The 23,296-nt window shown below is 39.6% G+C and overlaps 2 protein-coding genes across 2 annotated transcripts; one reads left to right on the top strand and one right to left on the bottom strand.

Moving 5' to 3' along the window:
• Nucleotides 1–745: 745 nt before the first annotated feature.
• Nucleotides 746–6,586, bottom strand: LOC117489029 (ras-related protein Rab-11B). Its single transcript, XM_034138260.1, has 5 exons — nt 6,374–6,586; nt 3,545–3,740; nt 2,763–2,956; nt 2,389–2,469; nt 746–1,456 (listed from the first exon to the last, which is right to left on the bottom strand). The coding sequence occupies exons 1-5, from the start codon at nt 6,411–6,413 to the stop codon at nt 1,311–1,313; spliced, it is 657 nt and encodes a 218-aa protein (XP_033994151.1). The 5' UTR covers nt 6,414–6,586; the 3' UTR covers nt 746–1,310.
• A 1,692-nt stretch (nt 6,587–8,278) lies between these two features.
• On the top strand, nt 8,279–21,253 carry LOC117488927 (mitochondrial import inner membrane translocase subunit TIM44-like). Its single transcript, XM_034138107.1, has 13 exons — nt 8,279–8,356; nt 11,242–11,346; nt 11,613–11,780; nt 11,872–11,952; nt 12,108–12,257; nt 12,827–12,960; nt 13,890–13,975; nt 14,226–14,318; nt 14,838–14,962; nt 15,943–15,993; nt 16,162–16,251; nt 16,619–16,729; nt 18,158–21,253. Exons 1-13 carry the CDS (start codon nt 8,327–8,329, stop codon nt 18,275–18,277), a joined length of 1,344 nt encoding a protein of 447 aa, XP_033993998.1. The 5' UTR covers nt 8,279–8,326; the 3' UTR covers nt 18,278–21,253.
• Nucleotides 21,254–23,296: the final 2,043 nt, after the last annotated feature.

The following is a 23,296-nucleotide window of genomic DNA, read 5'->3' on the forward strand; positions in this document are numbered from 1 at the left end:
TAACTTTTTAGATTAGGATTTTAGATATAAAATAGCTTTATATTGCTAAAACATCCACACATCCTTTTTGGCTTGTTACACCTTACAAAAAAGTAGTGTCTTGATTTGGGCCTATGTCAGGTAAAAGAAGATGCAGTATGTTATCAACAGAATGTTCTCCCTTTTGAGCTTCTCAGGTGGTTTCAATATTTATTTTATTATTGAGAAAATATATATTTAAAAAAAAAAGGGTATCTTTATATACTGTATAGGGGTCATGACCTTAGTGTGGAACAAAGAGAATGTTTGTGAAGGTTGAAATAAGCTCAACCTTGACCTGAACAATGGCTAAATGCTGCTTATGCATTTATGCCATAACAATGAAATAATGTACTATGAAAACTTATAAAAATGATGTTCCAAGCAGGTCAGGGATCACTGTACAGGTACAGTATGTCTTTGTGTGTGTGTTGCTAAAAGAAAAAAGAACATTTGATTTACTGACCCGCGCGGTTGGTTTGTAAAATGAATTCATATGGCCAAAATGTTTTTTTGTGAGGTCACAGTGACTTTAAACCTTTTCCCACCAAATTGTGATTGTTTTTTGCTTGAGTGGACATGAAGAGGACATGTTTGCTAAATGTTAAGAAATGTACCTATAAGATAACACGTTCATGAGAATGGTATCAACGGACAACTAGAAAACACCCTCTGGCCAGGGCTGTCGACAGCGCAGAGGCATAAAAAAGTAGACGCCACCACAATGTAATATTGTAAAATTTAATTTCATGGCATTAATATAATGTATGTGAGCAGACAAGCTATCAAAATCAAAACAAAAAAAGGATATATTTTACACAAAATGAAATGAGCATCAGCAGCGTAACAACGACATTTGAGATGATGACTGGAGGAGGAGGGAGGCCCAAAAACAGGACTACTGGTACGACTGGGACAGGCAGGATTCACAGCCAGGCGTCCAACATGTGGCAGTAACTACCAGGGAGATGTTTAGGCCAAAGCTGTTCTGCTACACTATCACGGGTTACTGTGGCAGGTACATAAAGGTATTCTGATATGCTGTACCATCAGTCCTGTTTTTGCACGGGGGGGGAGGTGGCAGATTGTCCCCGGGTCACATTACTATTTGAAATCAAATCAAACACTTCTTTCTGGGTTTGATCGTTTGTGGCATAAAGGAACTGACTCCACTGATCTAAAAAACAAAGTGCAGATTGAGACAATATTGCACCGCAGGCAGATGGAAGCATACCAACACTGTGGATTTCAATGAATAATCGACCCAGGTGAGAGGGGACTGTTGCCATGGGTTACAGGTTCTGACAGCACTGCAGTTTGCCCCCCCTCAGGCCGTCCGTGGTGGGGGGCACGCTGATGTCCACCACGTTGTTTCCCGGGGACTCGTCATGGGCAGACCGCTCAGCAATCTGTTTCTGAGAGACGATGCGGTAGATTTCTGTTTTTCAGAAAGGAGAAATGGAAAGACATCAGCCTTTTTCATAAAATATATATAATTGTTTTTGGTGTAGACCAACAGCAAAACTGAAACTTGAGATATTTCACAAGTTGATTCTTTAGTTCTTCAGTTACCATTTTGTGCACAACAGATCAAATGAACTTCCCTCAGTAAGAGGAAGTTACACAGGTAAAGTTCAACAGTTGAGTTACAGGAAGTCATTTCTTGAAGCTGTCCATTTTTCACTCATTTCATATCAGCAGCTACTTTTAAATGGACCCTTTTATGCTCATTTTCAGGTTTCACATTTGTATTTGTGTGCCTCCACTGTGACATGTTTACATGCTTTAATGTTCAAAAAGGTCTTTATTCTTTATAAATGATCATACTGCCTGTGCTGCTGCACCTCTTTTCACCCTCTGTCTGAAACCAGAGCCAAGTCTGCTCTAATTGGTTAGCTGGCCAGCTCTGTTGTGATTGGTCAACCGCATAGAGATGTCCCGCCCCTTAGCCTATCAGTGTTGGAGTGCCAGCCAATAGAAGCACGAGTGTTACATAGTGATGTCACTATGTTACTAAAGTGAACAAAGGGGTCCAATGGAGGTGTTTCAGGCAGGGGGGGGAGTGGGTGTGGGAGAGAACTTTGGGAATTTATCTTTTGCAGTTAATTGACATGACAAAAACCTATATCACACACTACAGGAAAGGCAAAACCAAAAAAAGGAAACAGGGCCTCTTTAAAACTAACTTTGTTTAGTGCTTGAAAAAGGTCCAAAAGCTTGTAAGGAAAAATGTTAAGCAACAGTTTCAGCTTAGTATAACATAGCACTGGAATGTTATCAGACCAAGATTTTGGAATGATTGGTGTTTGAGAAGTTAAGATCACATTTTAAAGTACTTTCTTATCTCAACATTGTGGTCCACAAGCATACCTGTGAGGATATTCTTGAAGGCTTCTTCAACGTTTGTTGAGTCCAAGGCTGAAGTTTCTATGAATGACAGATTGTTTTTCTCTATAGGGGAGGAAATAAAAAACATTTGACAGAAACAATAGCTTGCAGCAAAACAAAACAATATCAGAGAATCTAGTGTTGTTTAGTTTTTTACTTATTCTTTTCCAGGTACCTTTATAAGAAGAGACTATGTTAAGGTTTCAATTAGGTTCTCTTATCTTCATTTTGTGAAAAGAAGACAAATAGCTTGTAATTGTAGGAAATGCTAATATCTTTATAACAAACAAAAGAAAGACAAGACAAAAAGTATTCTACTGTACAGCATATGTGCCTTTTCTGAGTCTGTAAGTTACCTGCGAAGGCCCGGGCCTCGTCGGTGGGCACGGCCCTGAGGTGGCGCAGGTCGCTCTTGTTGCCCACCAGCATGATGACGATGTTGTTGTCGGCGTGGTCCCTCAGCTCCTTCAGCCAGCGCTCCACATTCTCATAGGTCAGGTGTTTGGCGATGTCGTACACTAAGAGCGCCCCCACGGCTCCTCTGTAGTATCTGTGACAGGAAAACAACAAATACAGTGATGACAGGAAACGTCAGAAAAGGGCCATAAAAAGTATGGATGAGTCTTGAAATCTTGAGAATCACAGCTAGTTGCTTGTTGCTTTTGTTGCTTGTACAGCAGCTAATCCAGGGTATACAGTAGTTGGTACAACATGTAATGTATGTCTTATCTAGTTTCTTATTCAGCCAATATTCATGTTTAAAGCTTTTATGGCATGTGGACTTAAAACGGACTGACATTCTACTTATTTTGCGGTTTGTAATTCAATTCTATGTGAGATATAAAGGTTAAAGTAAATGTTCGTTTTCCAATGCTCTGAAATTACATTTCACATGTTTGACATTTATCAGATGCACTTAGATTTGCAGTTGCATTTAGAGGGCAGCCGGGAGTTTTGTGTCTCACTCAAGAATATTGAACCCGTTAGCTCAAGCTTTGCTGAGCTGTATAGGCGAATAATTGATTGAAAGTGCCATCTTCCTCTTTAACTCGTTCTTGTACAACATATACAAAGTCTGCCCCATAGGTGATGTAGTCTGAAGGATTAAGGTAGGACTATCAGCAGCTCACAGACTCACGCTGAGGTGATGGCTCTGTAGCGCTCCTGCCCGGCTGTATCCCAGATCTGAGCCTTTATCGTCTTGCCGTCCACCTGAATGCTGCGCGTGGCAAACTCCACCCCGATGGTGCTCTTACTCTCTAGGTTGAACTCATTTCGTGTGAATCGAGAAAGCAGGTTGCTCTTCCCTACGCCCGAGTCCCCAATTAACACAACTGTTGAGGAAAAGAGAAGAAGGGAGGGAAGAGATGAGACAAGATGTTTTACTGTGTGTGTGTGTGTGTGTGTGTGTGTGTGTGTGTGTGTGTGTGTGTGTGTGTGTGTGTGTGTGTGTGTGTGTGTGTGTGTGTGTGTGTGTGTGTGTGTGTGTGTGTGTGTGTGTGTGTGTGTGTGTGTGTGTGTGTGTGTGCATGTGTGTGTGTGCGTGTGTGTGTGTGTGTGTTTTGTGTGTGTGTGTTTTGTTGTGTTTGTGTGTGTGTGTGTGTGTGTGTGTGTGTGTGTGTGTGTGTGTGTGCATGTTGTGTGTTTGCGTGTGTGTGTTGTGTGTGTTTTGTGTGTGTGTGTTTTGTGTGTGTATGTGTGTGTGTGTGTGTGTGTGTGTGTGTGTGTGTGTGTGTTGGGAACAGTAGGGGCAATGTAATTAATAGAACCTCCAAAAAATGTTGATCATGCATAAAGCAGCGCCTCTAAACGCTGGTTTCAAAAGAACCTTGGGGCTTTGTGTGTGGTGTGTGTGTGTGTGTGTGTGTGTGTGTGTGTGTGTGTGTGTGTGTGGTGTGTGTGTGTGTGTGTGTGTGTGTGTGTGTGTGTGTGTGTGTGTGTGTGTGTGTGTGTGTGTGTGTGTGAAAAGCAGAGATTTATATTGCAAATTAGAGGAGAAACACAATACAACTAAAGGTTGAGTCAATACAAAACTGTGGTATTACAATGCAATAGTGTATTTCTAATTTAAATTCATTACAGGAGTATTGTTTTGTAATTAATACGTTTTAAAAAAACATTTTAATTGGTTTCTCATTTCCAACATGTGACAACAAAACAACTACAGATACATTGTTTGATCATGTCTGTGTTTTGCAGTGTACAATATGCAACAATGAACTCTGTCTGATAATTAACCACATAATCAGCAACCATTATTTCAGTTGAACTGTTCTCCAGACAGTTTGGGTGTCACTGTAGAGAACCACGGTCTGTAAGAGCCAGCTACCCAGGACCATGGAGAGGAACGGTTATTTATTTCCTGCTGTCAAACAAGCCCAACAACAATTAGAGCCTGGAAGCACCTGAAGGACCATCCAGTAAATAAAGAGGTGCTTTAGCTGCTGATGGTTCTCTACAGAGCCACAGAAGAGATGAATAATGGAGAGCATTTTTCACTGAGCAGTAAATGCTCGGCTGAACTAACGAGGGTTTACTGTTGAACCTGCATCTTCATATATAGACTCCTGGCCTTTCAAAAATAAGAGTATAATCTTGCACAAACATACCCCAGCTTTACCAATGTTTTGTCCTATCCCTCATTTAAATCCTTATTTCTATAATTGCAGATTCAAGATATACAGTATATAAAAATGAACTGAATATTCAAGTTTCAAGTTTCAAGGCTTTATTGTCATTTGCACATTAGCTACAGTGTAGATATGATATGGCAATGAAAAACTTAGGTCAGGCTCCTCCAACAGTCATAGGACATAGAATAAATAAAACAGATAAACTAGTGCAAGAGAATATGAAACCTCTGTTTATAAAAAAACCTATGTACCTGTAAATAATGGGATTTTTATATTGAAAACTTAACTTGAGAAGAACCAGGTCTAACAATCTACAATAGCATCCACTTTGTAAACAAAAATAATGATTTTGTTTATCAGGCCTTGTTGTTCTGCATTGTCTCAATCAGAGCTGTCAGAGGAGTGATTGATGGGGCTCGTGGACCTGTGCTGAGCTTCTGTTCACAGCAGCAGAGGTGGAGTCTTTTTGTTTTCTCTCCCTCGACAAAAGGAAATTGAGCCGAACTTTGTCCCTTGTCGGCATCGCACTGGTCCGGGCTGCAGGAAGCTGATAACAGGCTTCATCAAAACCTGAATCGACAGTTTCAAGCCGCCTTGCCCTTCCTGTTTCGGCCGGGTGCACAGACGATGGCTCGGGCAGAGAGAGACAGAAGGGGAGAGAGGAGAGAGAGAGAGCCTCCGGCAGATGCCCCATTCATCCCACAGAGGATACTTTGTTACATCTAAATGGCCCTTTGGTTTATGCAGGCCCAGGATGTTAATGTGCCACAGGAGCTGATATCACGATCAAAGGAAGTCATTCTGGACGAGCACTGAAGATAAACATGGACATGAGTCTGGTACTAACTGATCAGGCATACCATAATAACACTGGCACACAAAGTTATGAGTTGCAGCATTTTCAGAGTCATTATGTGAGGATAACGATTATTGATCAGGAGAGGTAGAGGCTAATAGGCCCTTAATAAACCCCATAGGGAGGAATAAAACATCAGATGTCATTAAATAAAGAAGGAAGCTGTTCGTCCACACCACCAATGCTGCTCGAGTTGATGAAAGTTTAATACAAAGGCAGAGCACGGATAGGGTGTTGCATCCTACCTATACATATAGCTGCAGGCGTTGTAATGTTACAATTACAGCATTATGTTTTAATAACCCCAACCGACTATCATCCGGGCAGTTTCTGGGAAAACATTAGTCTGTTTCCTCAGAAAATGCATAACTGGTGAGCGAAAATGACACAATAAGAGATGTTTAGGTGTTATTAAAGAATAGCTTTGTCGGTGTGAGTCTGTGTTAAGGGGGAATGCAGTCATCTTTTTTTTCTTTACCTTTGAACAAGAAATCGTATTCATCGTCTCGGTTCCCCATTCTAGACGAGGCCGCTCCGACGCTTGTCTCCGGAAGAGAATGTGTGGAAAGTATGGCTATGAAATGTCGTTTTGTGTCAGGAAAATATGGTAAAGGTTTGCGCTGAGACTCTGCGCCAGTGTTGGCTGTCAATGCGAGCTGGACGCAGAAAGAGAGCTCCAACTCTGCGGCGGGAGGGGAGGAGTCCTGCAGTTCACATATCTGCCGCAGGGGGGCGCTCTGCGGCATGCCGGGAGACAACATCCATCTGGAGACACGGATATTCAACTCTGAATGTAAATAATGACCAAGTCAGGCCATCCTTTAAGGTAACTTCACATGTAGAAGGTTGGTTTTCCAAAAACGTTGTGTGGTGTTTTTATAATAGTTATTTAAAGAAAATGTTTAAATTCCTTGCCATTCTTTGCTCACTGTGAATAATATCCCACTTTTACATTGGGTTAGCTGTTATTTGACCATTCAATAGTATTCTATTTGTCAGATAGTTTACAGATTTGTATCTTCATGCTCAACTTTGTTACTTCTGCTTTATTTTCTATCTTGAGATGTTTATTTTTTGGGTATTTTTTTTATTTTCTACTCTTTTTACTTTCTAATTATGTGCAATGCCCTGTTTTTATATGCTGCTGCAACGAAAACATTTCCTAATTTGGGATCAATAAAATGTATCTTATCTTATATATATATATATATTTATGCTAAATTGTTTCTTAAAAATACTTATTTTTTATTATCCTTACTGTATATGTTTCTTTTTTTTGCCTACTATTACTTCATATTTTTCTTAGATTGTTTATTTTCGCACCACCAGATACCAAAGCAAATCCCTTGTACTGTATGTGTAAACGTACCAGGGCAATACACTTGATTCTGATTACCTTTAACATAATAGCCTATAAAGATAATAAGAACTGTCTTTCAGAAGCAGCAGTGTGTTACCCCAGTGTTATAAAGCTTTAATACATTCAAGGCCAACAGTGAGTCTGAAACCACTGAGTTCTTTTAATGAACCATACTTAAGAGGTTAATAGTAATGTCACGGTGGAGTTGTTCTGTACTACACAGAGACTGAAAACAAGACTGGAAAGAAAATGAATACAATCAGTTGCATTAGGTTATAAGGGAATACAAAATGAGGAAGCATTAAAGAAAATGGAGGTGAATAGCCTTATTATAAAAAAAGGATATAAGGAAATTACACTATACAACAGATAAAACTTGGAAGTCCTAACAAGTGTCATACTTTTGTCATAGTCAGTTTTTTTTATTATTGTTCGTTATTTTTATGTTTTATTTTTATGTTAAGTCTTTATGTTTAGCTTTTTCTGTGCTTTTTGTCAGTCTGCTGTGTATTTATACATGAGGAAATTCTCCAGCTATATTAAGTTATAAAAGCTATGTTTACTCACAGACAGCAGACTTTTTAAAGATTGGAATTGAAATTACAAACAGTTACTTAATAAGATGAAGACTTTAAGAGAATAACAAACTAAAAGAGATATTTAGTAGTTTATACGTTGTTGTTTTTTTACGATACAGTGGTGACAATGTTTAAAATAAAATGCAAGTCTCCTCTGTGAACACCATGAAGCCTACACTACAACTGTGATACATTGGGATATGTTAAAGCATAACTGAGCTTGCACATTTAGCCCATTTCAAATGTTAATATCCCAATGAACCCAGTCTTAAATGTGCAGATTTGTTAACCTGCACAGCCACTCAGTTTGTGGGCAATGTCAAATAAAAAGCACAATGTAGTTTGTTTTTAGGGTGGATTCTCCCTTTACAGTGCTGCTGACAGCTGGCCCCGCCCCCAGCCCTTCAGCTGCGCTCCTATTGGCTGAGAGGAAGGTCAGCTGCTGCAGCAAGGACGCACGTGTAGCTCCAGCTCGGCGCATTTGAAGATCAAGATGGCAGCCTCCGTGTGTCGGTGCTACGAGGTTAGACAACCATTCATGTCCTTCATTACAGGTTTTAAGTGTTTAGAGAATAACTGTGCAAAGGGAGCAGAAGTATACGGCTAATAGTTAGTTATTTCTAATGTCTGGTTTGTGAGTGAGATTTCGTAGTGTGTTATTAACATGTCCATTAGAAAAGGCCTTGTTGCATCAGACGGACTGCGGGTTCTCAATGTTCTAGTTCACCTATCATTGTCTAAAATTATATTCTTCTTTTGGGTTTCTTGGTGGGAAAATGTCTGTGTATATGGGCTTAAAAGCGGCAAAATGTGGTATAAAAGGAAGCCTTTTAGACGCATAGATGTAGCCAGATATTGACCCATCGTTCAGTTGTAAACAGGCGTTAATACTAATGGTATAATCTCCCGATGAAGTAACTAGCGTTATAAAGGTGGTATAATATCTTCAAATGTTTAAGTAACTAACGTTAATCCTGGTTTTACACCAAATGATGTGACTCATCATAGTTTGTTACAGTGCCAATGGTTTTATCATATTAAATCCCATATTTATTGACGGATGTTTAACATATCTTACGCCATGGTGTATTTTTACTTTGTAGTACTAAAAAGACTAAAATGTTAGATGACCCTAAATCTGTGACCTTTTATGTTATGTGACACTTGAGGATCAACAACAACAACAATAAAAAGACCAAATGGTCGACCAAATACTATCAGTTTAGGTGTTGGTGCTTTACAGGCAGGTATTTTTTTGCTGTCATGCTATCAAAATGTGATTTATTTAATGACAACTCGTGCACCATCTCCTGTAATACTCATCTAGATTAGATTAGATAGATTATGACATGTTTGTTGACAAGTTTTAACATATCATAATGACTAACATGTTAATTTGTTAACTTAAAACATTAGCAGTAACAACTCAACATATGGGAAATTCCTATTTGGGTCACATAAGCGTAACACTGGCACAAATAGAACAACAGTGTCATACATTTTACCTATAATATTTAAACCCCCTACCGATGCAGATTCAGACAGGAGACACATCAATGTAAAAGCTGAATATATTAATTGAGAAGCATAAAAAATTCAGAATTTGCCAAACAGGTGTACTTCTTCATGAATTAAGTAAGCATCCTGTGACATGTATAGGGATTGCATCAGAAAAACAACACAGTGTCTTTCTAAGGGCACAGCTGTTCTAGAGGCATGTGGTTGACCACATCTTAGTAACACGCTGGATGCGAAGTTTTGTTTGTAGTTTCAACCATCTGTTACGGTTTTACTTGTCACCTGGTTGGTGAACCCCTGACACCTAGCAAATAGTATATGTGATCCTTAGAAGTATCATCACAACAACATGACTCCTGCTTTGCCCGCTTGTCTCGTATTTGATTTATTTATTCAATATTACTGTGAGGGCTTAACTCATTAGTATTCCATTAACCTGTTACCTATTCTCTATTAGACCTGAGGCCTGTACTACGAAGCCGGTTCAACATAACCTGGATATGTTTGAGTTAGCCGGTTGGCCTAATCCAAAACATACGCGCTCTCGCTAAGCAGTCCTACGACGCTGGTTATCAAGTGGATCGCTCAAGCCAGCCGTGTCCTATCTAGTTAGGTGCGCGTTCACATAAAAGGGGTGGTATTTGGAGCATTCGACCAATCACAAACATGGCCAAGTGTACTGACAGCGCAGCGTCATACTTCCTGAATGAAAAGTTAACTTTAATATTAGTCAAATATGAAGAAGTTAAACTTTAAACATCCATGACTTAAACACTTTATCCAGGATAAAAGCCACATAGCTGCACCTGCAAGGTGAATACAGCTGGTAAAAGAAAAAGTGTTTGAATGCGTACATTAACAGGTTTATGATATCACAAGACACGAGTGAATCTGACTTTAATTACATTTGACTCGAGTGTTTCGTCAACTTAATGTGTGTAATACTTCTGCATACAGTATGTGACACTGTGAGTGTTGCACGGCCAGATACGGCTCAAGAAGCTGACTCAGATAAGGAAATATAGCCTATGACACATTATGATGTGATATGATGTAATATGAATGATAATGGGACACATCGACGTCTGCACTCACAGTGCCGCGGACTGTACTTAATGTTACTCTGATCCGGTTACTTATGTTGTGGCAGATATTTAAGTAAGCTTTCTTAACGCTAATGTTATAATCGTCAGATTGCTCTGAAGATGGGAGGGGATATTCTATTCATTTTCACGTTCACACAGTCAGTTGATTTTTGCCGGCCGTCTTTCTGTATTTCCTTTCTCCTGTAATATGAATTGATCGCTTTCAACTCCGCACACTGAGCTCTGATTGGTCAGCAGGCAGTGCTTTCACTGAGTTGATCTCTTAGCCTGCAACCTAACCTGCTCCGGAGCATAAGTTACCATGGAGATCTAGCCCGCTAAAAAGAGAACCAGCGTCGTAGGACCGGAAACCCCGAGTTTTCCCTGAAGTTAGCCCGCTAAGCGAAAATCCGGCTTCGTAGTACAGGCCTCTGCACCGATTAATTAATTAATTAGATTAGTTCACTGTCAGAACAAAATTGGACAGCTATTTTATTAATTGATTAATCATTATTGTCAATTTTCATGCAATAATGTATGAAGATTTCCAGATTTTCTCAGTTTTACATAATATTAAAGAGAATATGTTTCTGCTTTAGACCAACAAATCATTTAAAGTAATCACGTTTGACATCGACTGGGATTTTTTTTACTATTTTCTGGCATTTTATACATACAATGATTTCCAAGAAAAAGAACTGCCCATATAATTGTTAGTGAAAATATTCCTTATTTGCAGCTTTATTCTCCATCCACTGCAGTGTCCACAGAGTTGTTTGTTACTCACAGTCTCTGTCCCTTGCAGCTGGTTGGCCGACGGGCCGTGGCCCTCTGCTCCCGGCCTCTGGTCCCCTCAGTGTGGAGAGGAGACGCCTACACGCTACACAGGAGTCCAGCTGCAACTGTGCAGGTACACACTGACTGCTACCGTTACCTTTAAAGCACACATACACATTGTTAATTACATCAAAGAAACTGCTCAGTTGTTTGTGTTACTCTCAAGAATACATTTTAGGTAGAAAGTTATGTTTTCATAGTTAGTTACTAAATAGAGCATGGATGCTGGTTAATTCCTGATTGGAGAGGACTTGGAAATGTATGTATGTACTGTATGTTAATGATCTGTTCACTCTTGATCTGTTGAACTAAAGTCCTCTTTTCTGTTTATCTCATTAGGTTCGATATGCTTCCGGAGGTCGTAAAGGTTTTCTGGGAGAGTTTGTGGATAACCTGCGTCAGGAATTCAACAAGAATCAGGATATGAAAGACAACATAAAGAAGTTCAGAGAAGAGGCCAAGCGGCTTGACGAGTCCGATGCTCTCCAACAAGCCCGCAGGAAATATGTGAGAGCAATATTTGGTTTTCAATCTCTCTTATATTAGACGATAACAATTATCTTTGAATAATAAATACGTATTTCTTTTTCTTTAATAGAAATCTATAGAGTCTGAGACAGTGAAGACTTCCGAAGTGTTTAAGAAAACCTTTGGATCTCTGTCGGAGACCGTCAAGGAGGTAAGGTTTCAGCATTTCCTCTGGTTTACCAATAAAACGGTAATCAGAAAAAAGGTTGTACTAAGTTTCTGGAAAGGCACCTTTATGGACTGAATAATTGCATTTGTATTGATTTGTTTTTGTGTTTGTCTGATGTCTCACATTCTGGTCTTTAGGGTCTTGAGGAAGTAACTCGTACTGACATTGGGAAGAGGATCAAGGAAAGTGTGGAGGGGGCTGCCAAGTCAGCCATGCACTCTGCAGAGTCTGTGTCCAAAGGAGGAGAAAAACTGGGCAAAACCGGTGCATTCAGGGCCATCTCACAGGTCAGAAGAGAAAACACAATATCCATAAGTTTACAGGTTCACTTTCAAAAGGGCAATATCACTATAATCTCTACTATTTTTAGATGCATAAAGTAATACTAAGCAGTGGTTTATGGGCCAACATTCTTGCTGTGCCAATCAAGTCACTCACACATTCGCAAACTAATGTCAGTGCTCATTTAGAATGAAACATAATTACCACAGCCAAACGGTTTGGTTTTTTGTTCATTTTGTTTCTCAAATGATGACAATATTTTCCTGGATCTGTTGCAAATGAGTTAACAGGTTGAAATGTAAAGATAAATATAGAGCGAAACCACTATGATCTCAAATAGTAGATATCAGAGGGTAGTGTAGTTCTGGCCTGTCAGCTCCAGGAGCTTGTTAAGCAAACGACTGAACGATGTCAGACCACCCTAAAGCATTGGGAGAAATGTACTTTTAAATGTAAGCTCTAAACAGAAAGACTGCAGTTGTTCAGCTTATCAGGTGAACTGAACATATATATATATATATATATACATGTCCAGTAAAGTCCAGTTATACACATGTGTGTGTGATCTGTTCAGGGTGTGGAGTCCATGAAGAATGAGATAGATGTCGGGGATGACGGCTCTTACAGAGCCCCCCCACACCTGAGGAAGAGGAGCGATTTCTCCTCCAAAGGAGCAGACGGCGACACAAGAGTGTTCGATGCCAATGAGTGAGTCAAGCCTGTGTCCCCTCTCACCTGTTCTGTAATTAGGGATGCTCCGATCGCCAATTTTGGGGCCGATCGCCGATCGCCAGAATCAGTATCTGCCGATACCGATCGCCGATCCGATCGAGTGGGCGGGGCCTAAATGGAAGATTTAAACATCACTTTAAATCTTCCATTTAAAGTGATGTTTAAAACTCAGTTAATGGGGCTCATTCACTGGAGCTTCCACAAACAACAATCAACTTAATTATTACATTCAAATTATGTATATTATTCAAGTTTACATTCACTTTGGATAATAACACGGGAGAAATGAGCAAGCGCTCTCTTTTCCTCTCTCTCCCTCTCTCTCTCCCTCTCTCTCTCCCCCTCTATCTCCCCCGCTCTCCCTCTCCTGACAGCCCGTCAGTATCGTCTCATGCAGCTCGCTGATCCAGTAATGTGTGAGGCCGACAGTGAAGAATAAACATATTTATAACTAGTTTAGCTTGTTCCAGAGGTAGATAAAATAGCTAAGTGTGTTAGGTCTAACTCTTGTGTGTTTCGCTCCGCTCACCGCTCCGTCACAGCGGGTGGAGCTGCAGGATTTCTGCTTCACACACACGTTGCATACCGCTATTTTACTGTCTTTTTCGGACACCTTAAAATACTGCCAGACCGGTGAAGCCATTTTGGCGAGCTTGTTTTGCCGCGTACAGAGAAAAGTGTCATGTATTTTACGTGATGCGATCGGCCCTCGCGATCGGCATGTTTAGAGAGCACCGATCGATCGGTAGAGAGTGAGTATCGGCAGATCTCGATCGGTGACCGATCGATCGGAGCATCCCTATCTGTAATCACACATCTCCATTTGGAATGTATGCTCCGTATTTATGCCTTTGTTGTTAACATCTCTAATGATAAGAGTGATTTTCTTGTATTCTGTGACGCAGGGAGGATATGGGTGTCGTTCTCCACAAGGATTCAAAGTGGTACCAGCAGTGGAAGGACTTTAAGGACAATAATGTCGTTTTTAACAGTAAGGAAATCCTCAGTGTTTATCTTCTTAGATACTGTGTTATATAATAAACCACCTACATTGTGCACATGTGTAGTTCCCATTAAAGGCAGCAGATGGCACCAAATTCTCTACACTACACTGCATTATACATTTGAACAGTTTAGAAATGGTGTTTCACCAGACCATACATAGAGCCCTCTGTGATATTTGTCTCCATCCTACCCACTGAAAAACACTTACTCCATTTCTCCCTTTGTGTTTCCTACAGGATTCTTTGATATTAAGATGAAATATGATGAGAGTGACAATGCGGTCGTCAGAGCATCCAGAGCTGTGACTGACACTGTCACTGGATTCCTAGGTAATGCCCGGCATTAGTTTGTGTTCATTTTAAGTTTCTTATCATTATCATAATATTTTATAGGATTATTTTTGGCTAAATTGATCTATATATTATGGATACTTTGTTTTCTAAACAGAATAAAACATGACCTTTCATATACTTTGGCAATTTCCACAGTCAGATTGATCAAACAAGAAGTCATGTTTGCTTATTTAAACTATATTAGCTATCACTAAAGTAATAATATCTGCAGTTTAAGGAAATAGCTTTTGTCCAGTGTATACAAGGGATTTTCTCCACCTTCATAAGTCATGTTATGATGGTTGACTATAGTGATTAAACCAGCTCCACTTTTACTCTAAGCGGTAAAGAATGAAATGCATGCTTCATGTTGTCACAGCATGTTTTATAGACAAATGAAGGAATTGGAAAAGCATAGACTTGGGTTATAAACGTATAGTTGTTAACATCCCATCTATAGTAGAGACTGATGTGTTTGTGTTGCTGATGTTGATTTTGTCGGTGTTTGTTTTCAAGGCGGTCTGTTCTCTAAGACAGAAATGTCGGAGGTGCTGACGGAGATTGTGAAGGCTGACCCCACCTTTGATAAAGACATTTTCCTCAAACAGTGTGAGAAAGACATCATCCCGAACATACTGGAGGTAAATAGACTCTTCTACTCTGTCAGTGTGTCCTTGACTTTTTAACTTCTTCATTCACACTCTCTTTGCACAATACCTCAGGCTATTTCAGGAAGACAACCAAGAAAACAAGTGTCTCACTTCATTACATTTGTAATTTTACTCCAGTTTAGATCAGATTAAGTAAGTCATTTGTGTTCGAATGAGTAAAGTCAGGTTGGAGCTGTCAGATCTTTAAATATTTCCAAGCATGCTCAGCAGCAAAATAAGTCCTTTTGATTATTGATTGCAGAAAACATTAAACGAATGCTTACGTCCTTCATGGTCAAGAGGTGATGATGAGTTAAAAGCACATACATTTCTAGCTAATTATTTAGATTACCAATCAATGGGAAGCCAAATCAGAGTGATGTGGTCTACAGTTGTCTAATCACACTGAATTTGGCCCAATGGGCTGTCTTTAAACACACAATTACATTACATTAATGATCATCATGTGAACAACATCTTGTTCTTTTTCCTCTTTTTTCTTTCTTAATATTGTGAGCCATGTTCATGCTCAACTCTGACTGCATTTTGCACATTTTTGCACACATGTCTGCACAACCCTCCACTTTAAAATATAATACACTGTGATTTTGCCATATATACTCATTGTCCTAAGTGTTTTACATTTTTTGTTACATTTACATTTTGTGTAATTTTTTAATGCTATATTGTTTCTTAAAAATACTTATATTTTTATTATCCTTATATATTTCTTTTTTTCCTACTTTGCAACTTATTTTTTTAGATTTGTTATGTTTGCACCACCAGATACCAAAGCAAATTCCTAGTATGTGTAAACGTACCTGGCAATAAACTTGATTATGATTCTGACAAAGCAATAGACAAAATATTTAACAAAATAAAATGTGTTTACTGTCTCCGCTGGCTTTGTGAAATGCCCTCTCCTGTTGTAAACAATCATTGTTGACACAGTGTCTCTGTCCTCTCCTCAGGCTATGATCCGTGGAGAGCTGGATGTATTAAAAGACTGGTGCTATGAAGCTGTGAGTAACATACTGCTGCCTCCTACATTTTGAATTTCATTAAACTCTAAAATAATAAACCATTATTTGTATTTCATTCCGACTTCTTTATGCTGTTATATATCTTGTATAGTAGTGTGTGTGAAAGTCCTTTCTTATGCTAAACGTGTTTTCCTTGCCCTTCCTCAGACGTACAGTCAGCTGGCTCACCCCATCCAGCAGGCCAGAGCTCTGGGGCTGCTCTTCCAGTCCAAAATCCTGGACATTGATAACATAGATGTAAGTGCTTGTTCATTAGCCGTCATTGAGGTATAGGCTAAAATGATTGTTGAGTTGTCGAGTATTTGACACTGGAATTAAAAATCCTTTGATTTCGCTTAAATATTGCTTTTAAAGAGTTAAAAAGAAGCAGCCGTTTGAATAAATGAGTCATGTTGCAGGCTATGTATTTGGTCTTTAGGGGAGTATATCTGTTTTTCACAGTGAGCATGATGTTTTTTGTGCATCAATACAAATGATTTATCAACAGCTTTTCTAAGATGTGGAAAAAGATGATATCTGATTGGTATCATATCATATAATACCTGATGTTAAATGTTTCCTTCAAATGTAATGAGTGTGTTGGTTGTCTCTCCCTGTGATGTAGCTAGCGATGGGTAAGATGATGGACCAGGGCCCAGTGCTGATCATCACCTTCCAGGCTCAGGTCGTCATGGTGATCCGCAGCCCCAAAGGAGACCTTGTGGAAGGAGATCCGGTCAGTAAACTCCTCATCAACTGCACATGAATAGAAAATCTGATATAAGTTATTTCAAGGAACCAAACAACTGAAATGGTTGAAAGGAGCTCAGTTAAAGTGGACCTATCATGCTATATTTGAATAATATATTGTAGGGCCATACCTATATAAGGTATATTTATACGTTTTCTTTTTCAAAATACCAAACAGATCATGCATTTTAGCCATGCCTCATTTCGCTCTATTTTGCTCTCCTCCACCCTGTCTTTGCATGCGCTGCAGCTGACCACGCCCCCCTGCAAAGGAGGGGGCCGAGTTACGAGCGTCATGTTACCATGCTGTTACCATGCCACGGCAACCTCTCATTCCCCTGATAGGTCAGCTCCTCCGTCCTGACATCAGAGAAATGTTCAAATCTGGATCAGTCTGTATCAGATCCGTTGCAGCCCCTTTTTTTAGAGATTTGGGTATGGAGGAAAATAGAGAGGGTTGTGTTTTCTGACACTTGGTGAGTTCCCTGGAACACCGGGGACACATATTCATGTATAAAAGACGTACAAAAGTGCATTTTGCATGATCGATCCCCTTTAAGCAGAGTCGCATTTGCATCTGAATTTATGACTTTGAATTTCACAGGTTTGATGTAGCGATAGGACTAGTTTGAATGTTTTGAAGTGGGGATGTATGAGATACTTATATTTACTGTATTCATCTACTCTAGGGAATATATTTACTAAAGATAAGCAGCCCCTCATACCACTCCAGTTCACAACAGACAAACCCTCCCTTTAAAGGTCCCCTATTATGCAAAATGCACTTTTTGATGTCTTTTATACATAAATATATGTGCACGGGGTGTAAGGAGACTCAGAAAGTGTCAGAAAATACAACCCTCTCTCTTTTCCTCCGTACCCAAATCTCTAAAAAAGGGGGTACAACGGAGCTGATCCAGATTTGCTGCGGTCATGACGTAATATCGGAAATGTGGGCTGGCTTTACGCCCACGGCCCTATCAGCAACGCCGCTTTATCAGAAACAATGCGTGACGTTTTTTGAAAGTAATATGGTCTTTGTTTACATTAGCAAGCATCGCTAACACTCAGAGCTAACGCTGTACTGGAGAGAGTATGTGTAAAGAAGCAGGAAATAAAAAGGAACTCGCCTTGTGGTAAACCCGTGAGAGAGAAAGCATTTGAGCTCCATACTGTTTCAGATACGGACCCGGAATCAGCCCTTCTCTAACAGGGCTGAAATAGAGGGATATGAGGCATGGCTAGAATGGGTGATCTGTTTGGTATTTTGAGCAAAACACTTCATAGACATGTTTTTTATATATCTGAGACCTATACTATATGCCTGAAAATAGTATAATAGGAGACCTTTAAGTCTAGAGCAGGCCTCCATACTGTGCAGGACTGACCATGTGCTCTCCTCCTCCCTCAACAGGAGAAGGTGATGAGGATGATGTATGTTTGGGCGTTGTGTCGGGATCAGGAGGAGCTGAATCCCAGCGCAGCCTGGAGACTCCTGGACATCTCCGCCTCCAGCACGGAGCAGGCCCTCTAGGAGGAGGAAGAGGAGAAGCGCAGGTGAACAGGCTGACATGGGACACGCTAACTGTGAAGAAGGGGCAGACACAAGGATGTGCTTGGAACACCTGCACACACTGACTCACACACATAACTTCTGAGTAAACAATGCGCTCCTGCTCCTGTGTCATGCCAGAGACTGTACCTGCACACACTTACATTTCCCATTGCTTTCCAGAGGATTTATGTGCACATGTATATATTCATAAGCTCTATGGAGCGAAGATATACGGACAAACTAGCAGTATATGATATATCCATAGACAACCGGGGGTCCATCAATGTGTGTGTGTGTGTGTTGTCTCTTGCACTGGTTACCTTAGTGTTTGGGTTTCCATGTGGAGCAGAACCTTTTTTATTCATTTTGAATGGACAGAAACATCTTCTTTTTTTACAAACTGGCTTTCATTCAATGGTACGGTCACTCCATACCTGTCTGGTGGTGATATCCAAGAAGATGGTAAGTCTAAAATGGACATGGCACCTGCGTCTTGAGAGGGATATCTGAAGCCTAAAACTAAGTTAAATCTCCTCTCTCTTTGTCAAATGATGTCAACAGGATACGAACATTTGGGTAGTGTGATGTGCAGTAACAAACATAGCTGAGGGGGACATGAGAGACCGTTTTTCAAAGCAAACATGCTTCAAGTTGAAGGGGCGCATCATTTGACATAAGCAGATGAATTCACCTGAGAGTGGAGTCTATTCAACCTGTAAAAATAGGAGGAAGCTTTTTTAAATTCTGATAAAAGAACCCTGATGATTTCATCAGTTTCCTCAGATTGGACTTGAAACATCACATTTCTAACAGAAACCCTGTTTGGTGAATTTAGGATTTGGAAAGAAAAGAGCATTTAATAGGCAGGAAGGATCTGACGCCGATAAACTAAAGAGGCCATTAACATGCAGTATGGGAAATATAGGATCCGGTGTTTTTCAACCTTGACTCGTACTAAAAATAAAAATGAAGATATGTAAGCCTCTGTTACTTTTATTTGAAGCATTCTTTTTAAAACGTGTCTCCAAACTGTGATAGACTGCAGAATTTAAAGGCTGGAATACAACTTTAAGGCTTCATTGCAACTCTAACTTCGCGCAGAGTCTCAAAGGTCCATGAGATTTACAATAAGAATTTCATCATCTGCCTAAATCTGTGAAGATCTGCCAAAAAAACGTGTAATCACTATTCCTATGCAGACGCTCAATGTAATATAACCATCCACTTTCAGGAGTATGTCCAGCCCCTTAACGACAATGTGTTTAAATCACCATTAACATACACATTAGAGAAGGTGAAAATAACAATCATTTTACATTCTTTAGTTTTTTTTAAAGAGAAAAGTTTTATTTTCTTTAGGCCAAATGACCATTGAAAGAAAATCCTTTTAGGAAAATCACAATTCACCTGTGATGGTCCCTACTGGCTTACACATCAGAAATGTATCAAAAGTAAAATAGTTTACCAAATAATAAAATGTTTGAACCATATGTCATGTGTACTGTAGCTCAGATCGGCTAATGCACCTCAGAAACAACAAACAACTGGATAAAACAGAATAACCCGTCTTGTGTTTTTTCCAGTTGCAAAGCATTGGCCATCAATACTGTATATTCTGTACACCCTTATATAAGAAGAACTGTATTGTATCTACATATTAATACAAGCTCTGAACTCCTTGTACATATATTAAATGTGGAGTAATTCTTCTTTGTAAGCTTAGGTGGGACCACAATCATATGTCATCATGGCAGCTTCATTGTTTCAGGATCATTTGCCATCTCATGTTGTACATTTTTCAGCCCTTTGTTTTACTGAAGTATTTGGTTTACTTTTATGTTGTTTTTTTTAAGGGGGTTAGTGCTGAAGACGAAAACTAGAATGAATAAGCACATTACTGTACTGGTGTGATGACTGGTTTGACATTCATACAGTATGGTACTCACATGTCACTGAAGATTGAACACATTTTGATTGTACTGAACTCTCAGACCTTGATTACATTTTTATTCATCGGAAGAAATGTCCATAACTGTGAAGAAGAAGCCCCTCATGAATATTTTTAGTGCCTGGATTTTACCGCAACCAATTCAGCATGTTTTATTCATTTAACAGTTGTCATGAATATGATTTGACATGGTGTTACTAACTGAAAAACATGACTGATAGTCACACTATGCACACCATCCTGTGTGTGTGCTGTTGACTTGTGTCACTCCTCCATGTTGAGGATTTTGGGACAACTGATGGGTGGATTCGTTACTAAACATGCATGATAAGCTGTAAAGAGAGATGAAGTGAAAACCTGTAACTCAGTACTAGCATGAGAACGTGTTCCCTGCCTACAGCTGGTCAAATGCAAGACACCTCAACAGGTATTGGACAGATTGCCTTTGAATAAAGAATGTTTGTTCTCCAGAAAATAAGGTTGTTTGAGGCCTGACATTTCATCTAATATTTTGTTTGGTTTGATCTTCAGCAAATCTTGAAATGTAATGAACTCCTTTAAACTAGAGGCCATACTCTGTTCACTTCATGAGCTTTCCTCTAGTGCCACTACCAGTCACAATGTCATCTATGCAGCCAAAATACAGTTTCTCATCATTCAAATATGAGATATAAATATCAGCAAAAGTGGATTTAATGACCATTCCTCTAAACAAATCACCACTATGTTTGTTCTATGCTACACTTTCACATTGTTCTTCGATTGGAGCAACTTCCTGTCGGCATTTCCTGAAAAAAGACATTTGAAAAACGACCCGTTGTTGCTTTTTATCCCATGTCATGAGAAATCCTCTATATTGTATAGGCCACTATGATTTACACATTACATTCGTCCCTCAACTTCAAGTTTTAAGTTGTCCAGAGAAAAAAAAATGTATTCATGAGTTTTTCTATTTTTATCCGGTTAAACGTCTGTCCGCAGAATAAAGAGTGCCGTGTTATGATTTGCTTCGTTCAAGCTTTCTTGAGACAGCAGCTTTGTATGTTTGGTGTGTGTCTGTGCTCACAAGAGAAAATGAAACTGCACGGTGTGTACAGTATGTGCTGTGTTTTCTCATTTCAAAACTGACATGCTTTGATGGATGTCAATGCATCTGGCCATTGACGCTGCTTGGTAAACCCATAGATTTGGTATTATAGGGATGATAGATCGGGCTTTAAATAACACATGCCTGTAGATTCACACATTTAGCCAAAATATAGGAGGACCTCATCCTACAGCTGTCTGTTGTGATAAATAGGAACTCTCTTACACTAACTTTAAAGTCTACTTGCTTCTCTTGACTGTGATTAATATCAACTGAGTGTTGATTCTTCTGCTCAACGAACGTTAATCCTTTCCAGCTGATGTTATACATCTAGTTTCACAGCACCATTTCACATTAAGTCGTGTTTATTTTCATTTTCAGCTCAAGATAACACTAAAACAATTTAAATATCAACTTATGATATGAGTATTCTTCTGTAAAAGTCCATATTTAGCCCCCTGAGCAATGAGCACTATTTTTCCTGAATAAATGGAGCTGGATGCACCAACACAACAGCCTTTGATGCAGCAGTGCTTCCCTTTATGAACTCCTTCAGTACAGTATGTCCATGGTGGCACAGTACTGTAAATGTGTACAACAAGCTGTGCTCTTTCAGAGGCTTTCAGTGCATGCCGCAACATCAGGCCATTACGTAAGCAGATGGTATACAGTGTTTAAGTCAAAACTCATATTTCTTATTTCGATACCAACATTTACCATTCAGTTTTTTCAACAAACTTAAAGAACATAGATGGTATTTATTCTACGTGATTTAGTATGTCAGGTGTGTATGTACAATATTAATAGTTAATGGTTCGTCATTTTAGAAACACCAGGGTACATTTCAGTGTATGGGCAACAAACGCTTGAGTGCCCCACAGATAATGTTTTGTTTACCCAGACTCACCTGCGATCACGGGGAACAGATATACTGTAGCATTTAACTGCGTATGCTCCTCAAACACAGCTTGACCTCCCACTGCACCATCTGTAACAAGGACAGAGATGGAAATGTTGAATTTCATAACCGTGCCGACTGCAGACTTGTATCAATTATGACCCCAGTGGGCAGCCTGCTGGAGCACTGCTCTGTGTGATTTGATTACCAGGCCCTTCAGGACAGTGTGACAATGCATGGACCATTAATTAAACCTACAGAGAGACATCATGTGGCCTTTGGCAGGGGGGGGAAGTGGATGTGTACGGACTGCAATCTATCCCAGTGTTTGTACAGTTTTAATTGTGTCAATTGATTACTTCCTGTGAGCTGAGCCCGCAGTCCTTCATGTGAGCTGAGCCACAGGTGCAGTCAGGTTGCTCCAATAGTTTTGTTCCACGTCTTGGGTGTGAACTTTTTTGAAATTCAGAAAAACCTGCAATGCAGTGTGATCTAAGTTTGAACAGAATTATATAATCCAACCGACAGTAAGACGACTTTCACCGCTGGGTCGTACTTTTATATATCAGTCGACATCTTGTTCTTAAACATGATCTTAGTTCCAGTATCACCTGCAGTTTACAGTGTACTTATCACTAAATGTAAAAAAAAAAATCTGATACCAAGTGAGCTGTGTGATGATATGTTAGGTTCCATTCTCTCTGTTATTCAAGTATTAATGATGGGGAGAATAATAGATCCGTTTTCTTTTTTATAAAGGGGGCGGGGGTGGGGGCTTGTTGAAATAGGCCTCCTCAAACCAAACAAGGCTGCAAAACTTTCACATTTTCCGAAATTGGTCGAGGATGTCTAATCATTTTTTTAAAAATAAATCTTTAGTTAGAACTCCAATGTATAGTTATTATGATAAACGAATCACAGGAATAACGTTACATTCAAATCAAGTAAATTAGTCAACTAGGAGGCCTAATTTTCAACAAACAAAAACATTATTTGTAATAAGATTAATAAAAGTGGTTAAACAGATATTGGCTGTGTGGCCTCGGGCCCTCAGTGTCCATGTCC

Source organism: Trematomus bernacchii, unplaced genomic scaffold (genome assembly GCF_902827165.1).
Source record: "Trematomus bernacchii unplaced genomic scaffold, fTreBer1.1, whole genome shotgun sequence".
NCBI classification, from domain to species: Eukaryota; Metazoa; Chordata; class Actinopteri; order Perciformes; family Nototheniidae; genus Trematomus; species Trematomus bernacchii.

Excerpts from the sequence above, each read along its gene's own strand:
- LOC117489029 (XM_034138260.1), bottom strand. The coding sequence starts at position 6,413 with ATGGGGAACCGAGACGATGAATACGATTTCTTGTTCAAAG. Across the intron at positions 3,741-6,373 it reads ATACGATTTCTTGTTCAAAG|TTGTGTTAATTGGGGACTCG; the intron begins GTAAAGAAAAAA and ends TTTCCTCAACAG. Across the intron at positions 2,470-2,762 it reads CGAGGCCCGGGCCTTCGCAG|AGAAAAACAATCTGTCATTC; the intron begins GTAACTTACAGA and ends CCTCCCCTATAG.
- LOC117488927 (XM_034138107.1), top strand. The coding sequence starts at position 8,327 with ATGGCAGCCTCCGTGTGTCGGTGCTACGAG. Across the intron at positions 12,258-12,826 it reads CATTCAGGGCCATCTCACAG|GGTGTGGAGTCCATGAAGAA; the intron begins GTCAGAAGAGAA and ends TGATCTGTTCAG. Across the intron at positions 12,961-13,889 it reads AGAGTGTTCGATGCCAATGA|GGAGGATATGGGTGTCGTTC; the intron begins GTGAGTCAAGCC and ends TCTGTGACGCAG.